Source organism: Acinonyx jubatus, chromosome B3 (assembly GCF_027475565.1).
Source record: "Acinonyx jubatus isolate Ajub_Pintada_27869175 chromosome B3, VMU_Ajub_asm_v1.0, whole genome shotgun sequence".
Classification (NCBI taxonomy): Eukaryota; Metazoa; Chordata; class Mammalia; order Carnivora; family Felidae; genus Acinonyx; species Acinonyx jubatus.
The window spans coordinates 105,538,816-105,559,205 of record NC_069386.1 but is presented as its reverse complement, the minus strand read 5'-3'; the positions used below and the strand labels follow the sequence as shown (position 1 = coordinate 105,559,205).

The 20,390-nt window shown below is 38.8% G+C and overlaps 2 protein-coding genes across 7 annotated transcripts in view; one reads left to right on the top strand and one right to left on the bottom strand.

The window, feature by feature from the left end:
* The window catches only part of SLC38A6 (solute carrier family 38 member 6), a 75,907-nt gene extending 67,236 nt beyond the window's left edge, over positions 1-8,671 (bottom strand). Inside the window, exons 1-3 of one of the 6 annotated variants that reach the window (XM_053224521.1) lie at positions 8,111-8,671; positions 6,849-6,979; positions 4,001-4,074 (exon numbers count right to left, since the gene is read on the bottom strand). In XM_053224521.1, the coding sequence (XP_053080496.1) occupies positions 4,001-4,074; positions 6,849-6,979; positions 8,111-8,215 (310 nt within the window). In that variant the 5' untranslated portion in view covers positions 8,216-8,671. The other 5 variants (XM_027065862.2, XM_015071825.3, XM_027065864.2 and 2 more) reach the window with 5 other exon arrangements.
* TRMT5 (tRNA methyltransferase 5) lies at positions 8,453-18,634 on the top strand. The gene is made up of 5 exons (XM_053224524.1): positions 8,453-8,592; positions 9,662-10,317; positions 12,929-13,053; positions 16,979-17,633; positions 17,988-18,634. The coding sequence occupies exons 2-5, from the start codon at positions 9,828-9,830 to the stop codon at positions 18,101-18,103; spliced, it is 1,386 nt and encodes a 461-aa protein (XP_053080499.1). The 5' UTR covers positions 8,453-8,592; positions 9,662-9,827; the 3' UTR covers positions 18,104-18,634.
* The last annotated feature ends 1,756 nt before the right edge of the window (positions 18,635-20,390 follow it).

Genomic DNA, 20,390 nt, shown 5'->3' with positions numbered 1-20,390 from the left:
CAGGGGAAGAGATCCAGGCTAAGAATATAAATTTTAGGGTCACCATGAGCCCTAGAGTGAGTTCAAAAGAAAAGAGATCATGGGTGCCTGGATGGCTCAGTTGGTTAAGTGTCTGACTTAGGCTCAGGTCATGATCTCCTGGTCCTTGAGTTCAAGCCCCGCGTCAGGATCTGTGTTGACAGCTCAGAGCCTGGAGCCTGCTTCAGATTCTGGGTCTCCCTCTCTCTCTGCCCTTCACCTGCTCATGCTCTGTCTCTTTCTCTCTCTCTCTCAAAAATAAATAAAGATTAAAAAAAAGAGGAAGAAGAAAAGAAAAGAGATCAGAGGAATAGTCCTGGGGTACTCCAATGTTTAGAAGATAGAGAGATGAAGATTCAGCATAAAGAAAGAGAAGTATTCAGTGAAACAGGAAGAAAACCATTAGAGTGTAAATAAGTGTTACACACAGGATAGAACAACTGTGTCAAATGCTGAATAGTCAACTGAGGTCAACAATGACAACTGACTGCTGGATTTAGCAACTAACTGTAAGTCGCTGGTACGATAATTTCAGTGGAATGATAGAGGAAAGCATAACTAGAGTGGGTTCAAAAGAGAACAAGAGGAAGAGGAACTATCTGGTATAAATAAGTCTTTTGAGGAGTTTTGCTATGAAGTCATGGAGCATACTGAAGGATGTGGAGTCGTTCTTAACATGGAATAAATTATAGATTCTTTGTAGCCTGATAGGAAGAAAACAAAGGAACAAAGATGATAAAAGACAGGAGATGGGGGAGAGTGGCTGGAATGATGCAGGTGAGAGCAGACGAAATCACAGCATAAGTAGGGAAGCTGGTCTTAGATAGGAACACCAAGAGTTTATCCAAGGTAACAGAGCATATGGCACAAATGAAGATAGAAAGGTATAAGTAGTGGCAAGAGCTTATGATTCTTTCTACTTTCTCAGTGAAGTACAAAGTGAGGATGTCCACTAAGAATGTAATCAATGAGAATGTGGTGAAGGTTTGAGACAAAGGAGAAGCTATGAAAACCTCATCTCTTAGACAGCAGAGTAAGCAAGTGAATGCACTGAAGATAAGGATTGCGTAATAGCATCGTAGGTCCACCAGACACTGAATTATAGTGATATCAATCTGCATGGCTGTGTTTTTCTGCAGGAATATGCTACTGCACAGGTGCATGTGTGAAGTAGGCAGAACTGCATTTAACCATGGTTGGAGCTTTGCTAGAGGAGTAGGATGATAAAGGGGAGGAGCAAGGCAGTGATTGTAATAACATACCATGAAACTTCAATTAGACAAAGGGGCTATGTGGACAGGAGAGTGAGAGACAGTACACAGGTAAGTCCTGGCATGCTAAGTTCTACAACTGTCATTCCTTCTTGCTTAGAGTGATATGGAGATCAGAGGAGGGGACCTATGGGTTTATTCCCTGAGCAGATAAGTTTCCCCAAAGAATCACAATACGCCACTGTTTCTGAGGCAGAAGTGTGTACATCTTGCAATCTTCAAGGGTTCTGCATCAGTGAGAACTCATAATAAAAGCTAGCACTGACCAAGGACTTGGCATTTTATATACATTATTGTATTTCATTCTCACAATAATCCCAAAGGAAAGCATTATCATTACCATTTTACAGATGATAAACTAAGGCTACAGAGATATAAGGTACCTTATATGCTACCTCAGTTCCCCAAAAAAGTCTTCATAGACCTCAAACCCTATATATAATCCAAAACAGCAGAATTTCATGTGAAGAAATCCTTTACTTTTATAAAGATGAAAATTTCTCTTGCACTCCAGGCAAATAAATGAAGAATTTATTTTGTAAAGATTTACGACAGCCCTTTCTCTGACCAATGAATCTGATCTGAGCATAATACTCCTTAATGATGGTCCAAAACACTGAGAAGAAAATTTAGCTACATGTTATTCTCCAGTCTTTTATGTGTGTATGTGTGTATTAATATTAAAAAAAAAAAAAAAAAAGCCTACCTCCATAGAGAATTTTACAACGACTGAAGGAATTCAATCAATGAAAGACAGGTGCATCAATGCATATGAAGAACCATGAAGAAGCTAGTTCATGGACCAAGTAAGCTACAAAAATGAAGGAAAAAAGAAAAGAGAGAAAGAAACAGGTTTTCAGTTTCATATGCCCTAAAGTTACAGAAAAGAACAACAGACAGTGTCAGAATTTTGAAGTTAAATATAGATGAAGTGAAGGAGAAAAAAAATCAGCAGTACTCAGAAATCTTCCTAAATTGAATATTATTTCCAAATAAGTGAAATTAATAAAGTGTAATGAAGACATAATTGCCACAGTTGACTAACATATTACTCTTTCAGTAGAATCCATAACAAAAAAATAAAATAACCTTATTAAGATGTTAAAAACTAAAAAAATTAAAAACTAATAATTAGGTAAATAAATCTTTTCACACAGAGAAGAAAAATTTCAAAATAGGTCATTAAAATTCCAGTCAAGTTCAGCAGGATTTACAATGACACTTATTTAGTGCTATTATTTCTGAATTTGGGATGCTTTATGAATAACTTGTATTTTCAGATTAATATTGCATTTTCCTGGTCTTTTTATCTGTCTGCACCGTCCCCAATACCCTTGAAAGAAAGGCACACATTTGCAGGTTGGATGGCCAAAGGCACTGATACAAATTATAGCTGTGGAACTTAAACCAGTTTTGCAGAAGAATCACCTGGAGGACTTTTAAAAACATATTTCTAAGTCCCACCTCAGATTCTTGGACTTAGAAGCCCCGTGGTTTGTAAATCACTTACAAAAGGATCTGCAGATATGTCTGCTGCATAGATGGACAAAATAGAGTAGAGTTGTGGATTTAGGAGTATGCTTGGAAGAGTCTTAAAATTCTCAAGAAATACCTTTGGGCTTCTCTCACCTGTTCCAGCCAGAATAATCCCACTGTCTATTTCATGTATCTATTCTGCTTCTTAAAGTCTGAAAACAACAAAACCTGATAGAGCACAGTGAATTCACTCACGTAAGAATTAAACTTATGATGGGGCACCTGGGTGGCTCAGTAGGTTAAGTGTCTGACTCTTGATTTCAGCTCAGGTCATGATCTTGCCATTTGTGGGTTCAAACCCCATGCCGGGTTCTGTGCTGACAGCTCAGAGACTGGAGCCTGTTTCAGATTTTGTGTCTCCCTCTCTCTCTGCCCCTCCCCCATTAGCACTCTGTCTCTGTCTCTCTCTCAAAAATAAATAAACATTAAAAAAAGAAGAAGAAGAATTAAACTCATGATCTGGCATCAAAACTGACCTAATCCAAACATAAAAGAGACTAGACAGATAAAAAGACCAGGATTGATGGATACAGAATATTTGTTAATGCCAAAAGAAAAGCCTTATTAAAGCAGTTCTGTAATTCATATACTTTTACTTATTGCAACTGAAAAGAACTTAATACATGAATGAATTACAGTCCAAATGGAAAAATATTTATAAATATCTATTCTGTTTTAATTGCATATAAATCTGTCATTTTCAAAAAGACTATCTTATTCCAGACTTGCAACTGAAAATATACAACTATCTAAATAAATGCAAGGTTTAGTGACCTTGCCTCCTACGGAGACAGGAGTAGATCTAGAGAGGCGTTCTCCTTGGGGAAATAGTCACCCTAAGAGAAAACAATCAGAATGAACACCTGTCCACTGCTTCCCCATAGTATAAGGTTTGGATCCTTTGAACACCTTTCAGGTGTCTCCACTAATCTACCCTAACCTAGAAAACTATGCTGTGTGCTATAGAGAAAGGGAGGTAAGTTTCTTCCTTCCATTCTGTCCTTGGATACTTCCGTAGGACTGGGTATCTTGGTCTTTTGAAATTCTCCATTTCAACCACCCTATCTAATAATAATGCATGCCTACTGGAAATTAAATTTGAGACATCGAATCCTGTATGTGGTTCCCATCTCAAGGAGCTGCTTCAACAAATGACTCAGAGTATTTTTACTCACCTGTCTGAATACACATACTTAGCAGGAGGTGAACTGAGTAGGAAGCCAGGAGAGCAACTATCAGCAGCAAGAAACTAAAATATAAAAGAGGACATGGTCAAACCCCACACAAGTTTCTTTTCTGAGGTATCTCTTTAAAAAACCAATTTTTTTTTCACATTCAAATGTTCACAGGGATGATCTTAGAGTTGGATTGTGGCCACTAAAGAAAGAAAATATTATTCTGCATTTACTGAATTTTATTTAAATGAAAATATACTGCTTTTAAATTTTAAAAAATCAGAAAGAGGGGCGCCTGGGTGGCGCAGTTGGTTAAGCATCCGACTTCAGCCAGGTCACGATCTCGCGGTCCGTGAGTTCGAGCCCCGCGTCAGGCTCTGGGCTGACGGCTCAGAGCCTGGAGCCTGTTTCCGATTCTGTGTCTCCCTCTCTCTCTGCCCCTCCCCCGTTCATGCTCTGTCTCTCTCTGTCCCCCAAAAAATAAATAAACGTTGAAAAAAATTTTTTTTAAATAAAAATAAAAAATCAGAAAGAAACCAACTTTATTTGAAACAAAAACAAATTTCCTCCTTCGGCACTCTTGTCTGCTGACTGCTGGTTCAGCCATTCAGTGATCTTGCAATACTTCCCTTTTATAACTATTTCTTCCTATTTTAAATCCAGAGGTTTTGGTTGTGGAATCTCATTGTCTTTTTTTTCTTTTTCCTTTTTTTCTTTTTTTAATGTTTGTTTATTTCGAGAGAGAGATGGAGTGTGAGTGGGGGAGGGGCAGAGAGAGAGGGAGACACAGACTCTGAAGCAGGCTCCAGGCTCTGAGCTGTCAGCACAGAGCCCAACGCGGGGCTCAGACCCACGAGCTAAGTGATCAAGACCGGAGCCGAAGTCGGATGCTCAACCGACTGAGCCACCCGGGCACCCCGTCATTGTCTTCTTTTTCCTTCCCTCTGTCTCTTCTCTTCCAAAGATTGTACCCCACCTTCATCTATAAAACTGAATTAAGACTGCACTTCCTAGCATTAAACACACACATCCACCAAACCAAACAAATGCAGTTAACACAGTTGATGTGTTCATGACACAATTTGAAAAGGTGCAGACGATGTAATAATTGGGATTCTTTTACTGAAAGTGGTAAAAGAGACAACATGCATAATTTCCTACTTATTTTCAGGAAGATACTAACAAACAAGCTTCTAGAAAGCTGGCTCTAGTGGAGTACGCCAAAAGTTACTTTTGGCCCACTTAATACTTGTTATTAAGTAGCAAAACTGAGAGGTACACTTGAAGCCTCACAAAATAACAGTCTGGTATCACTAAATGGCAAATGTGATATGATTCAATGAGGGCATGTTCCGTGGTATACATCTGCATGTAAGACCCTGGAGTACAAGATGTGATTATATCTTGCCTAAGATGTCACATACAGTTTTGAAGTTTTAAAACTATGAATGTTTGTTAAGAAACAAGACAAACCAGAGAGAGAGAGAGAGAGAGAGAGAGAAATCAAAAATGGACTCTTAATTATAGAGAACAAACTGTTACCAGAGGGGAGGCGGTAGGCATTGGGTGAGACAGGTGATGGGGAAAAAGGAGTATTTTGTTGTGATGAGCACTGGGTGTTGTAAAGGAAGTGTTGAATCACTGCAATATAGTGATAACACTGTATATTAACTGGAAATAAAATAAAAACTCAAAAAATTATGAGGGGCACCTGGCTGTCTCAGTACAACATGCAACTCTTAATCTTGGGGTGGGGGGGGTTAGTTTAAGCCCTACTTAGGCGTGGATCCTACTTAAAAAATTTTTTTTTATTTAAAAAAAATTATGGGGGTGCCTGGGTGAGTTGAAGCGACCGACTTCAACTCAGGTCATGATTTCATGGTTTGTGACTTCAAGCCCCGTGTCCGGCTCTGTGCTGACAGCTCAGAGCCTGGAGCCCACTTTGGATTCTGTATCTCCCTTTCTCTCTGCTCCTTCCCTGCTCATGCTCTCTCTCTCTCGCCTTCGAAAATAATAAACATTCAAAAAAAATTTTTTTAATAAAAAAATTATGAAAGTTTGTGCATATATCTCATTATAAAAGGAAGTTGGGTTACCTAAAAGTTGGTTCGCTTATCAAGAAATTCAAAATAAAAGCAGAAAATAAACCTAAATGAGACTATGCATTTTAAATTTCCTGGTAAAATGGGTCTGCTTCTACTGATAAAACAAACTTGCTAAATGCTAAGGATTAGGTCTAGTTCTAAACGATTTCAGTTTAGCAGAGAAACTAACTTGCAAACAAATCATTACAACACATTATAATAACAGAATGAATAGACAAGTACTATGGAAACACAGAAAAGCCAAGAATGTCTCCTATTTTGAGCCAACTGGCATATGAGTTGAGTCTAGATGAAAAGGAATAGGCACAGAACACATGCCTAGACTCAGGGAAATAAGACTACCTAACAGCTGGAGGACAGGAGATGATGGAGAGAAATGAAAAGATTATGTGTTTTCCACTCACAAAATTGCTATTTGTAAGTAATCTGATAGCTGATAAACTTTAATTCACGTTGGCCAATGTGACACAACAACAGCCACTTCTTAATGTTATCATAAACAAGCATGGGTCAAGTTTCCATTTTTAAAAATTAGTCCCACTTTTGGATAAAAAATACAAATTATATAGCATCCCTCCAAACTACAGAGTAACAATAATATACAAGTAGCAGGAAAATGCTAAACCTCCAGAAATGATTTAACTAGAAATTGTATAACACCAGCTCTGGGGCCTCTTTGCTTCTCAGTGTACTATCAAAATGGGGGGGGGGGGGGGAGGGGAGAAATAAAGAAGAAAACTCACCTAAATCCAAGGATGCCAGTATGAGCCATAACATAAGCTAAACCAAGGATGCCACTTCCCATGATGGCATTTGTCAAATTAAACACAGAAAAACCAAATGAAACACCTGGGGATCCCTGTCTGTAAAGTTCCTGCAAGCACACAAATTTAACAGTGTTAAGTGTTTAGATGAAGTTCAGATTTCATCAAGAAATGAATGACAAGTTATGGAGAACTCCTGCAATCCACAGGCACTGTGTGACACTAATTTCTCAAGCAGCACTGGTTTCCTTTTTTCCCTTCCCACCTCCCACTAATGCAGTGCCAGAAAAATCTTGTTTCCTAGGAAGATCATCTCCACCAGTACAGAGGCCAGACAGGCTTCAGGAAAAACCATGACTAACCTTGTGACTGCAAAAGATGAAGATAGGATAGGAATGGGGTGGGACAGAGACGAGGGAGAGATGGCCTCAGCTCATGTGATTACTGAAGAAATCCTGAGTCAGCTTGGGGCTCCTGTAGACAATGGTTACTCCCCAATTACTAGGACTGCAAAAGTAATCTCTGTATATTTAATGAATTCAGTCAGCTCAAATGCAAGGATGGTCGGGAATACCTTGCAATGACGATACAATAAACAGAAGCAATACACGTTGCTCTACCGAGGATACCCCTGAAAACACCCTCTGCCAAAACAGCATTTGTGAGCGAAGTCCTAGAAACTGTTACAGTCCAGGGACTTGAGTTAAAAAGCCGAGGGCCCCCCTTACACAGGTTTTAGGGTCAGGGAAGTGCTATGTGCTCATTACCAGGCCACCTCTACTCCTTCACCGCTAAGGAGCTCTGTATGAGGTTTCCAGGCACCCAATGACTAAGTCTAGGGAAGAAAAATCTCGTGACTCTGGCAAAAACCTCACAAGACTGTTGGAGGGAACAGGAAGTCGACAAAGACACTAACAGACAGCACTGAGTTACATAACGGCAGGGCTGCTCCTCCAGTCAGGTCCCCAGCCTCCAAATGGTGCTGCACCTCTTCCACCTGTGCCCGCGCCTTTACTTTCTCTCTAGGGCATGTTACGCTGCAATCACATTCATGCACTCGCTGGGTCTCATCTGCGTCTGGCTCCTGCCTTTGGGCCCCATCCCCCAAGAGTCAGGCTCCAGGTTCTCCCTTCTCCCCGTGCAGCACCCGCACCTCCTTCTTTTCCAGGTCTCATCTGTCAGGCATTTCAGGAAAAAGGCCGGAGGCCTGCAGCACCCAGAAGCTTCCCGAGGAAACTTACGTTGCTTAGCAACGGGCTCAACTCTTCCGCCTCCGCCGCTTCGGACTGCTGGGCCGAGACGTACCAGCTCCGCTCGGCGTTGCCGATCCCCCAGGGCGCCTCCATGCTGCTCGCTGGCCGACAACCAGGTCCATCTGCGAGCTCCTACCCCAGCCTTCCAGTCAATAGTCGCGCGGGAGGCGGGGCGGAGAGCCCGGCCCTTCCGGGTTCCCGTACCGCCCGGGGCGGAGAAGAAAGAAGGGAATCGACGGGCTCTGATGACGCTCGCCCCTCCGTGGCGAACCGTGATGATGTCATCGAGGGCCAGCCCTTCCACGAGCGACTCTCATCCGAGCTGCACCAGAGCATGAGGTGAGGGGTCTAGACTTGGAGTCAACCGCCGAGCGGCGCCGGGAATTGGGATGGTGACGTTGGTGAAGTGGTGACCGCAGTGCCCCTGATCCGAGAGGCTGAGGGTCAGGTGGTAGTACCCGTCCTCCAAGGTCTGCTCTCCGCCACGCGCTTCTTGGCGCAGGTCGCGAGGTCACCCACCGCCCGGGTGCTGAGCTTGGGCCCTAGTGCTGGGTGCGAACGAATGTGTTTTATCTGTTCAGAAGCTTTCTGATCGAGCCTTTAGCCATATTTTACATGTGGGAAACCGAGACTCCGATTAAGAAATTACAAGATCACGCAGCTGGGGAACTGCTAGACCAAACTTGAACCCTGACTGTGAAGTTTGAGAATTGCTTCACGGGTTCTGGGGCAGGGTCCTCTCCCCTTCCAATTATTTCTTTGGTATTCTAGAAGGCAAAGTGAATATCTGATACTATTAATGGAATGGACATAGAACTCTGCAAAGCCCTAGTCCTCAAAATACTGAAACCTCAAGTTATAGACAGGACTTGGGGTAGTGAAGCATTAAAGACAAACAACATACCAATCAATATATTAAGAATACAGGCTCTGTAGTCAGTCAGACAGACCTGGTTTTTAATCCCTGCGCAGCCACTTACAGAAACGAGACTGGATGAATTAACCTACTTCTGACCTTTAGTTTCCTCGTTTACAAAATAAAGATGTGATAACCACGCACCTCCCAAGATAGATAATGTGTGTAAAGCATGTAGCACAGCCTCTGATGTAATAAGCACCCATAAGTATCCTAGTAAATATTGCCATTGGTAAAGTCATAAATATAATGACCATTTCATTTAGAGATGGATCATTTAAGTCAAACGTCAGCCTTCCAATCCCAAACTTATTCTGTAGAAAATTGTGGGTGGAGAGGTTCATTGACTGTAGGGAGGCTGATGGGTCACTAAGCCCTTGTCCCGGCAGCAGATGGGTTAAGGTGCAAATTTATTATTTACTACTTTTATAAAAGACAACATATCATGGAAAAGATAGTATACTTCTCACACACCAGTCAGCATTTAGCATGTTATTTAAAACTATAGAATTTAGATTTTTTATTCTTAACCTGTTGTGAACATGTAAGTTTGTAGCTTTCTGGTTTTGTTTTGTTTGTTTTTTTAAAGTGCATCCTTTTTTTTTTTTTTTTTTTTTTTTTAGGAACTTATGGAGGCAATTTGGATTCTCAAGAATACTTTTCAAAGTGGAAACCTGTAGAATATCTGAATCAGAATCATTGGCTCCACTTGCTTGGACGTCACAGATACAGAAACTTAGCAGAGCACCTGGTATTTTCTTGCTGGATCAAAGGAGAAGATTCTCCACCATGACTGAAATAGAAACAAACCAGAGAGACTCTGAATTGTTTTCACCACCCTCTAATGTTCGAGGAATGACAAAACTTGATAGAACAGCTTTTAAAAAGACAGTCACCATCCCAGTACTTAAAGTGAGGAAAGAAATAGTCAATAAATTGATGCGATCCCTTAAAAGGGCAGCACTGCAGCGCCCAGGCATAAAACGTGTAATTGAAGATCCAGAAGATGAAGAAAGTAGACTAGTTATGTTGGATCCCTATAAAATATTTACTGATGGTTCCTTTGAGAGAGCAGAACTCAGTATTTTAAAGCAGCTTAATGTCAGTCCACAGATACATAAATATAATTTGGAACTCACTTATGAAAACTTTAAGTCAGAAGAAATCTTGAGAGCTGTGCTTCCTGAAGGTCAAGATGTGACTTCAGGATTTAGCAGAGTTGGACATATTGCCCACCTGAACCTTCGAGATCATCAACTACCTTTCAAGCATTTAATTGGTAGGTGTGTCTTAGTAATAATATTTATGTGCTAGAAAGTAATTAGGTTCTCATTTTAGTTCTTAAAATGACTTTCTTAAATGTCAAATTACAGAAGCAGGACATGTTACCATTTTAATTTTAAGCTGCATCTTGAGCTACATACCCTCTCTTTTGAAAGCCATTTTGGAATACTCTCTCCAGAGTGATAGCAAACTCTAAAAATCAGTTCAGGCTTTTCTGTACACAATATACAAGCATAGATTAAACTCAAATTTTTTGCTTTGGCAGAATTCTTTGGCACCTCGTCATTTGGTACATAGGAGTTATTAGACCCTCAGGACTATGCTGAATTCTAGGTTTCTTAAATTTGAGTGTTTACCATCAAAAGTTCAAGACCCTGTTTATTCATGCTTTGATTCGACTGACTGAGCCTCTTCTATATGTCTGGCACCATACTTTGTTTTTTAGTGCCCTTAGTCATTTAGAAATGATGCTTCTGGGGACACTTGGGTCACTCGTCAGTTGAGCGTCCAACTTCGGCTCAGGTCATGATCTCATGGTTCATGAGTTCAAGCCCCGTGTCAGGCTCTGTGCGGACAGCTCAGAGCCTGGAGTCTGCTTCAGATTCTGTCTCCCTCTCTCTGCCCCTCTCTGGCTTGTGCTCCGTCTCTCTCTCTCTCAATCCCTCTCTCAAAAATAAACATTAAAAAAAAAAATAATGTTTTCGTATGTTGTATCTCTGTAAGACCAAGTTTGAGCCTGGGTCCTTTATCCTTTGGGAGAAGAAAGAAGTAGAAGACTAATCAGGATTGCAGTTGTCCTTACACAAATATTTGATGTCCGTGTATTCTCCAGATTTTTTTTTTCTTTTTAATGTAGAGTAATTGTCAGAACTTTTGAGAATTATTTTCACCTTTAACATGTTCTCAGGGCACCTGTGTGGCTCAGTTGGTTGACTGTCCAATTCTTGATTTCAGCTCAGGTCATGATCCCAAAGGTCGTGGGATCAAGCCCTCTGTCAGGTTCCATGCTGAACATGGAGCTTGCCTGGGATATTCTCTCTCTCTATTCTCTCTCTTTCTCTCTCTCCCTCTCCCTCTTTCTCTCTCTCTCTACCCCACCCTCCTCTCTCTCTTCCTACCCCTCTGCCCCACTCCCCAGCTTGCTTGCACTCTCATGCTTTAAATAAAATAAAATAAAATGTAGTTCTCAGTATTTTGCATGATTAGGATTTCAGAAATATGCTATTATGCATTTCCTTTGTTTTTACTGATGAAAGGGACTGATAATGCACAACGATAACACAATAAATAATTAAGCAGATCTTTATAATTATGCCTGTGTACAAATGTCAAAGATAAGCTTTGCTATGTATGAGTCATCGCCTGTCAGAACTCAAAACATCCCTTTCGGCATCCCTATTTTATTCAGGGCCCTCCTAGATTAAAAGTGAAGCATTTTCATCCAGTGGTAATTTTAAAGCTTTTGCTATAAACTTTCAGTTTGTTTTTTTTATTTCATTCCTCATTTCAAACTATTATACCTTAAAAATTGACTTCTGATACCTGAAGCAGAACAGGATAAGAATAATGATTGGCTAGAGTCATATTCAAAATCAGGTATCTAATTATCAAAAAGAAATTGGACAAATTCTGGTTATATATCAGCATGTTTGTATTATTGAGCACTTTTTATTAACTTACAAATCAAGTTATCTTTCTTTATGCAATGACATGACATATAGATTCTTACAATTTTTTTAAGTGCTAACAAAAAAGTAGACTTTAAGTAAAGGGCATCAATATACCATTTCTGGTGTATTTTATTTGTAGCTCTTTCTGCTCTGGCAAATATTTGACAAAAAGAACAATTTAATTAAATGAACATTTTACTTAGATAAGACTAAATAATCTGTTTCTTTTATTTGAAAACTTATTTTACTGGTATGTATTTCCAAAGTGGGGGCATCTTTTTTAAGTACATAGTAAAGCAGACATTTGATTAGGTCAGTGGGAACAGGCTGGTGATTTTAGAGATCATTTGTTGCAATGGTCCTTATACTTTTCCTTTCTGTTCTTTACCTTATGGTCTACTTTTTTGCTTATTGTTGTGTATTGGTCCGTTTGAGATTTAATTTAAAAAAAAAAAAAAAGGAAAACTATTAGATAGACTGAAACTCCTCAAAAATTTTTCTTTAAAAATGTACCCCTGTAGGGTGGCTGGGTGGCTCATTCGGTTGTGTCCAGCTCTTGATTTCAACTCACATCATCATCTCACACTTCGTGAGTTTGAGCCCTACCTTTGCACTGTTAGTGCAGAGCCTGCTTAGGATTCTCTGCATCTCTCTCTGCCTCTCCACTGCTCATGCGCACACTAGCTCGCTTACTCTCTCTCTCTCTCAAAATAAATAAAAACTTGTGTACCCATATGTTTTTTTGTCTTTGTATTAGAGGCTGGCAGACATTAATTAACTTTGCTAATCCACTGAATTTTTAGAATCGCATGCCACGATATACACACTAGATGCAACTTTTGTCTATAACCAAAAGAAATACAGTTTATTTCCATTTTATATTTTCAGTTTTATTTTGCAACCAATTGGCAATATTTATGAATTCTCATCTTTCAGGTCAAGTTATGATTGACAAAAATCCAGGAATCACCTCAGCAGTAAATAAAATCAATAACATTGATAATACGTACCGAAATTTCCAAATGGAAGTGCTGTCTGGAGAGGAGAACATGATGACCAAGGTATGGAATATCTTATTGTCTCCTAGGTACAGATTATATCAAGATTAATGTTTAGAACTAGAATAGGTGTCAAAGATTAAAGGTATTTATAATAACCCAATATTGATGAGTATGTGAGAATGTGAGCATTTATATATCCTTTTGATGGAAGTGCAAATTTGATACAAATATTCAGGAAGGGTATATGGTAAAAATTGCCATTTTGAATAGGTACCTCCTTTGACCTAGGATTCCATTTGCGGGAAGTTATCTCAAGGATATGATTGGAGAAAATTGTAGTGATGTGTATGTACCAGGTTCCACAAAGGAATAGAAACAACCTAAATGTTCATCAGAGAATGATTAAATTTTGGTATAACAACACAATGAAATACCCCATCATTATAGATTACTGAGCTCCACACTTACTAAAATAAATTGCCCAGTGATAGGTTAAGTGACAAAAACACCAGTTGTAGAGTAGTATATATATACATAGCTCCATTTTAACTAAATATGTATGTAAATATGCACATATATCAGAATGTTAACAGTGGGCATATTTTTATTTGATATAGTAGTAACTAGTGACCTTTGTTCTCATTTTTATACTCTTCTACGGAGCACATATTTCTTTTATAAGAAAAACAAAACAAACCTATTTCAAAGAAAAAATATTTTTAATATGTAGGAAGAGACTCCTGGGGTAAACCACTTTCTCATCCTCTACCCCCAAAATCCTCTGAAGTGCTGGATAATATAAACATTTTTTTGATTTAAAAGTCTTAGATAATTATGTGTTAATATTATGTGAAATTTTGTACCCAAGCTAGGAAATAGGTTAACTTCTCTCCATAACTTGATAAAAATTTTAATAACAAAGTCCACTCTTAAGATGTTAGATGTATTTTTGTTGGTTCCAAGTTTTTATTTAAATACTAGTTAGTTAACTAATAGGGTAATATTGGTTTCAGGTGTTGAATTTAGTGATTCATCACTTACAGATAACACTCAGTGCTCATCGCAACAAGTGCCCCCCTTGATGCCCATCACCCATTTAGCTCCCACCCCCCACCTCCCATCCAGCAACCCTCAGTTCTCTATAGTTAAGAGACTTAAGCTCTTATGGTTTGTTTCTTGCTTTTTTTTTTTTTTTTGCCTTCCTATATGTTCATCTGTTTTGTTTCTTAAATTCTATATGAGTGAAATTATATGGTATTTGTCTTTCTCTCACTGACTTCTTTCTCTTAAACAGGACTTTATAAAACCCAGGAGAGTTTATGCAAAATAACTATTTTTTAAGATTCTGGGCCACATAGATTTAGGTGAATATTTTAAGTATAAAATTATTTCTCCATAATTTAATTGTAACAGAATATTAAAACACCATTTACTACATACTTACTATTAGGCCTGAGCTAATGTTTTAAATATAACAAATCCTTAGAAGCCCACAAGATAATAGTGGTTATTTTGTTTTGTTTTAAATTTATTTATTGTTTAATTTACATGCAAGTTAGTTAGCATATAGTGCAACAATGATTTCAGGAGTAGATTCTTTAATGCCCCTTACCCATTTAGCCCGTCCCCTCTCCCAGAGCCCCTACGGCAACCCTCTGTTTGTTCTATGTTTAAGAGTCTCTTATGTTTTGTCCCCTCCCTGTCTTTTCGCTTCCCCTCCCTAATGTTCATCTGTTTGGTATCTTAAAGTCTTCATATGAGTGACATCATGTGATATTTGTCTTTTTCTAACTGGCTAATTTCACTGAGCATAATACTCTCCAGCTCCATCCACATAGTTGCAAATGGCAAGATTTCTTTCTTTTTGATTGCCAAGTAATACTCCAGTGTGTGTGTGTGTGTGTGTGTGTGTGTGTGTGTGTGTGTGTGTACACATATGTATACACCACATCTTCTTTATCCATTCATCCATCATGGACATTTGGGTTCTTTTCATACTTTGGCTATTGTCGATAGCGCTGCTATAAACATTGGGGTGCGTGTACCCCTTCGAAACAGCGCATCTGTATCCCTTGGGTAAATATAATGGTGGTTGTTTCTAATATTCTCTTTATGCAGATAAAGTAACAAGGAATGACTGAGCTGGATTTTTGGAGCCAGGCTTCTGACTCCAGAGTCCATGCATGATCTTTCCCTGTATAACGTCCACGGCCTACTGCTTGTGTGTATTGTGTGGGGTCTGATCTGGCAAGTAGGATTTGAATGTGAGTGCTTTGCTGGTATCCGTGCTTATCTCAGCATACTGATTGAGTGCTGCTTGTTCTTCATTTGGTACTGCCCTTTAGGGTACTTCCTTCTTCTCAGAGATCTAAAAGTTCTCAGAAACTTCTGTAATTTTTTAAATGGCTTCTGATTGATTTCTTAAGTCAACTGAAGTTTGTTCTTAGGATATATTTTATATTTAACATTTATACCATAAAGTAAATGCAAAAACTCAGTATAATTTCTTTACTACAAACAGAATCACATTTAATTTTAGGAGCTCAAGCAGCATAAGTACTTTCTGTGTCTATTGTGAGTAAAAAGATTCCTGAGAGTGAATCAGGCTGAAAGTAATGCTGAGTGGGTTAGGTTGAAAGACAGTATGAGTAAAATCAGAAGGATACTTAAAGTCTAATTTTTTAAAAGTAGTACTATGCTTCACCTTAAAAAGGGGGAGTAGGAAGGATATTTCAGGAAAAGCATCCCAAGACATATTCAGACCTTCCAGGTTATAGATCTAGAGAGTTTTAGTTAGCAGAATAATGAAGGAACATTTCCAACTCTGGAGCCTTAACGTGGCCAGAGCATCTGATGTGGTCGGAAGGAAAACATATTTACACAAATTTGAAAGCAAAATATTCCATGAAGGCAGAATATAGAAGATGTATCTCAGATTTGTAGAACTTAGGAAATTTTCTGGCCTTTTGATTCTTCATCCATTAAAACAAGGGGCTTAAAATGAAGGCTGAGGTCACATTACATGACTGTAATTTTAGTTTTGTTTGCTATTTTCTAACATGCTTATGATCGTTCCCCCAAAACATGGCACAAAGTCTTAAAATTTTAAATTTCAAGACTTAGCTTCACTAAATATATTTAGTTTAATCCATGAAAACTCAAATTTGGGAAAAGAGAAAGTAGGGGAAGGATTTGTTCTATACACTGGCTAAAATTTGTAGATATGAACCTTGCAAAATCCAAGTAACTGTCTAAAAACATAGTAAAATACCTCAAAATCCAATGTGTACATGGCACGTCTTTTCTTTCCCAAGATTTTTTTTAATGTTTTTTATTTATTTCAAGAGAGAGAACGTGCACACACAAGCTGGGGAAGGGCAGAGAGAGAGGGAGAAAGAGAACCCCAAGCAGGCTTCATGCTGCCAGTGCGGAGCCCAGCGCAGGGCTCGATCTCACGAACCGTGAGGTTGTGACCTGAGCTGAGATCGAGTTGGATGCTTAACTGATTGAGCCACACAGGTGCCCCAGTACAAGATACATCTGTCATGCCTCCCTCTTACAAACTGAAAATTAAGGAAGCTTATTTGCTGAGGGGAATGCTGTCTGCAACTTCAGTTAGTCCTCATGAAGATATGTGTTGTGTTGTTTCAAATTATAGGTTTATTTCCCTCTCGGTCAGGTGACAAAATAGAGTAGGATTAAGCCAGTCAATTGGCCTGTCTGAAAAATGCCTTATGTGATTTGGGAACCACTTTATGACCGGGTAGAATGAGACGGAGAGTCATTTGGCTTTAAAGAGAGGACTTTTCTTAGGTCAAAGTCTAATGCAGGGTGTTAACTGGCTTCAAGAATAGCATAAACACCAGAATTCTAATTAAAATGCAGTTATTTGCTCCTAAATTTAAATGTGTGGGCATACCCATCCAGTGTCCATGGCTGGAATTTAAAACTAAACAGGTTAACCAAGGTATGATACCTTTTTCAGGTTCGAGAAAACGGCTACACCTATGAATTTGATTTTTCGAAAGTCTATTGGAATCCTCGTCTCTCTACAGAACACAGTCGTATCACAGAACTTCTCAAATCTGGAGATGTGCTATTTGATGTTTTTGCTGGGGTTGGGCCTTTTGCCATTCCAGTAGCAAAGAAAAATTGCACTGTATTTGCTAATGATCTCAATCCTGAATCCCATAAATGGCTATTGCACAATTGTAAATTAAACAAAGTGGACCAAAAAGTGAAAGTCTTTAACTTGGATGGGAAAGACTTCCTTCAAGGACCAGTCAGAGAAGAGTTAATGCAGCAGCTGGGACCACTGTCAAAAGAAAGAAAACACTCTGTGCACATTGTCATGAACTTGCCAGCAAAGGCTATTGAATTTCTCAGTGTTTTCAAATTGCTTTTAGATGGGCCGCCATGTGGCATTGAGCTCCTTCCCATAGTGCACTGTTACAGCTTTTCCAAAGACCCTAATCCTGCTAAGGATGTTCAGCAGCGAGCTGGGGCTGTGTTAGGCATTTCCTTGGAGGCATGCAGTTCAGTTCACCTAGTAAGAAATGTAGCCCCTAACAAGGAAATGTTATGTATCACCTTTCGGATTCCTGCTGCTGTGCTCTACAAGAACCAGACCCTAACTCTAGGTGAGCAATTTCTGGGAAATTAAATGTAAACTATAATACTTTTCATGTAGCTTTTAATATTTATTAAATTTGGAAATAGGTTAAACTAATTCTAGTTAGATATTTCGGTTCAAGATTCTTTGCCACTCAATTGTGACTGGTTTCTCGCAATTTTACGAATTTTAGTATGACATACACACTATTCAGTCTAGCAGAAGGTTATTTCATTATAATAATAAATCTGCAGTCATGTTACTATTTTATGTATACGTTGAGTATTCAGAATCTTTAAAATGCCTATATTGTTTGCTTTTTAAAGGTATTTTCCAATGTTAAGTCTCTTACCTAATAACGGGTTTTTTGGCTTTGTTACAGAGAATCAGGACGACCCACCTCTTAAACGCCAGAAGACAGATAAAGTCTTTTCAGAAGAAAAAACTCAAATGGCTTCAGTCACTTCATTGGAAATGCCTTCTCCATCTCCCCATTAGACCTTTATGTAATAAAATATAATGGCTTCATAAAATTTTAGCATTCATTTTAGTACTGAACACTTATATTTTACCCTTGCTGTTATAAGTTATCAAATTAAAATTTAAATAAGTCTATTTTATCTAAGTGATAATAATTAGATTATAATCTTATAATCTAAATTATGTCTAATTTTGTATTAGATACATATATTTAAATATTGACTGTCTCCTGGGAAAATAGTTTTTGAAGGTGGGATAATTCCCTGCTAACAATCACTTTGCAGTGATCCCCAGTTGGAGAGTATACCTAAATTTTATATAAGTACCCCTAAACTAGTAATAAAAAATGAAATTATTTAGATCAGGAATGGTAAACCATGCCTGACAAGCCAAATCTAGCCTACCACCTGTTTTTGTACGGCAAATAAATGACCTGAGAATGGTTCTTATACTAACGGTCGAAAAAGAATTTTAGAAATCTTGTGACATGAAAATTGTATGAAATTTGAATTTCAGTGTCCATAAATACAGTTTTATTGGAATACATCATGCTCGTTTGTTTACATGCTGTCTGTGGCTGCTTTTATGGTATTAAAGCAGAGTTGAGTAGTTTACAACACGGACAGGAAGTGATTCTTCTCAGTTCTTACTGCTGCTCAGCACACGGCACATCGCAGTGACATGGTTGTACCTCAACAGCATCTTGAATACCATATAAATCACCAAGCTTTAAATACATTATTATTACTAGTGTATAGCCATCCTTTCAAAACAAGAAAACTGGACTTCTCATGTGCTTTGAAGGCACAGTGGAGTGTCAATTATTTTGATAATTAATTAGATAACAAAGAATCTATACCTGAGCTAAAATACAATATATGTTGACATTACCAATAGAAGCATTCATCTAGTATTTCACTCACAGGCAAGCAACTGTCAGAAAAACTAGAAATTTAATCTAGAAATATCTCAAATGAGCAGAACTTCACAAAATAAAAAATGAAAATGAGGGTGCAACTGAAATAAGTCTCTAAGGGACTCTCGTAACCCCATCAAGGAAAGCCATTTACTGATGGCGAGTTAATTGTATTTGAGTGCAGCAGCCAAAGAAATGTATCCAGGGAAAGTAAAATTGTTTGAGATTGTTTGTTGGCCTTTTGGAAAAAACAGTTGCTCAAAAAGTTTGGGACACTGGGAACGAAATCAAGTCAATTAAAAAGGTAAATGAGTCTGATTCTTGATGAGTTGATAGATGTTACTACTACTGCTCAGGTCTTATTTATTTGAGACATCAGTGCTGAGTTTGAAGTTGCTGAAGAATTAAGCTTCTATGAATACTCTGCACGGAACAACTATGGGTGAGTATTTTTAAAGAAGTTGAGAAAACAATTCTTTACAACCTGAAGTGGAATCTGCTATGATGTGTTACACCTGATGGTGGTAAAAGATACGTGAAGTAGAAAAAGACCTGAGCCTGGGTGGCTCAGTTAGTTGTGTCCAACTTGGGCTTAGGTCACGATCTCACAGTTTGAGTTCGAGCCCCGCGTCGGGCTCTGTGCTGATGGCTCAGAGCCTGGAGCCTGCTTCACATTCTGTGTCTCCCTCTCGCTTTGCCTCTCCCCCACTCATACTCTGTCTCTCTCAAAAATAAACATTAAAAAAAAAGAAAAAAGACCTAGTTGGGAGAAATATACAGAGCTTGGTAAAACCTGTGGTTATTCACTCCTTTCTTCACCAGCAAGTTCCCTGCAGAAGATATTTGAACCTGCCATGTGTTACTGAACTAGTGGTGTCAATACTAAGTTTCATTTGCTTCCATGGCTCCTAACCACCCTCAAGTCCTTTAATTTTTGTCAGAAATTGAACTTGAATCTGAATCTGGCTTGTTCAACATGAGTTTGATTTGCTTAGTAATTGTCAAGTTTGATTGCCATTTTTCTTTTTCTTTTAAAAGAAAGAAATTTTTTTTAACATTTATTTATTTTTGAGACAGAGAGAGACAGAGCATGAACAGGGGAGGGTCAGAGAGGGAGACACAGAATCTGAAACAGGCTCCGGGCTCTGAGCTGTCAGCACAGAGCCCGACGTGGGGCTTGAACTCACGGACCGCGAGATCATGACCTGAGCCAAAGTTGACCCCTTAACCGACTGAGCCACCCAGGTGCCCCTGATGGCAATTTTTCGAGTTCAAGGTCAAGACTGAAATTTTTCTTAACAAGAGGAACCACCCTTAAACATTATTCTAGAACACTGAATGGCTCTGGAAATTAGCTTTTGCTAATGACTTGATAATATTTCTTAAAGG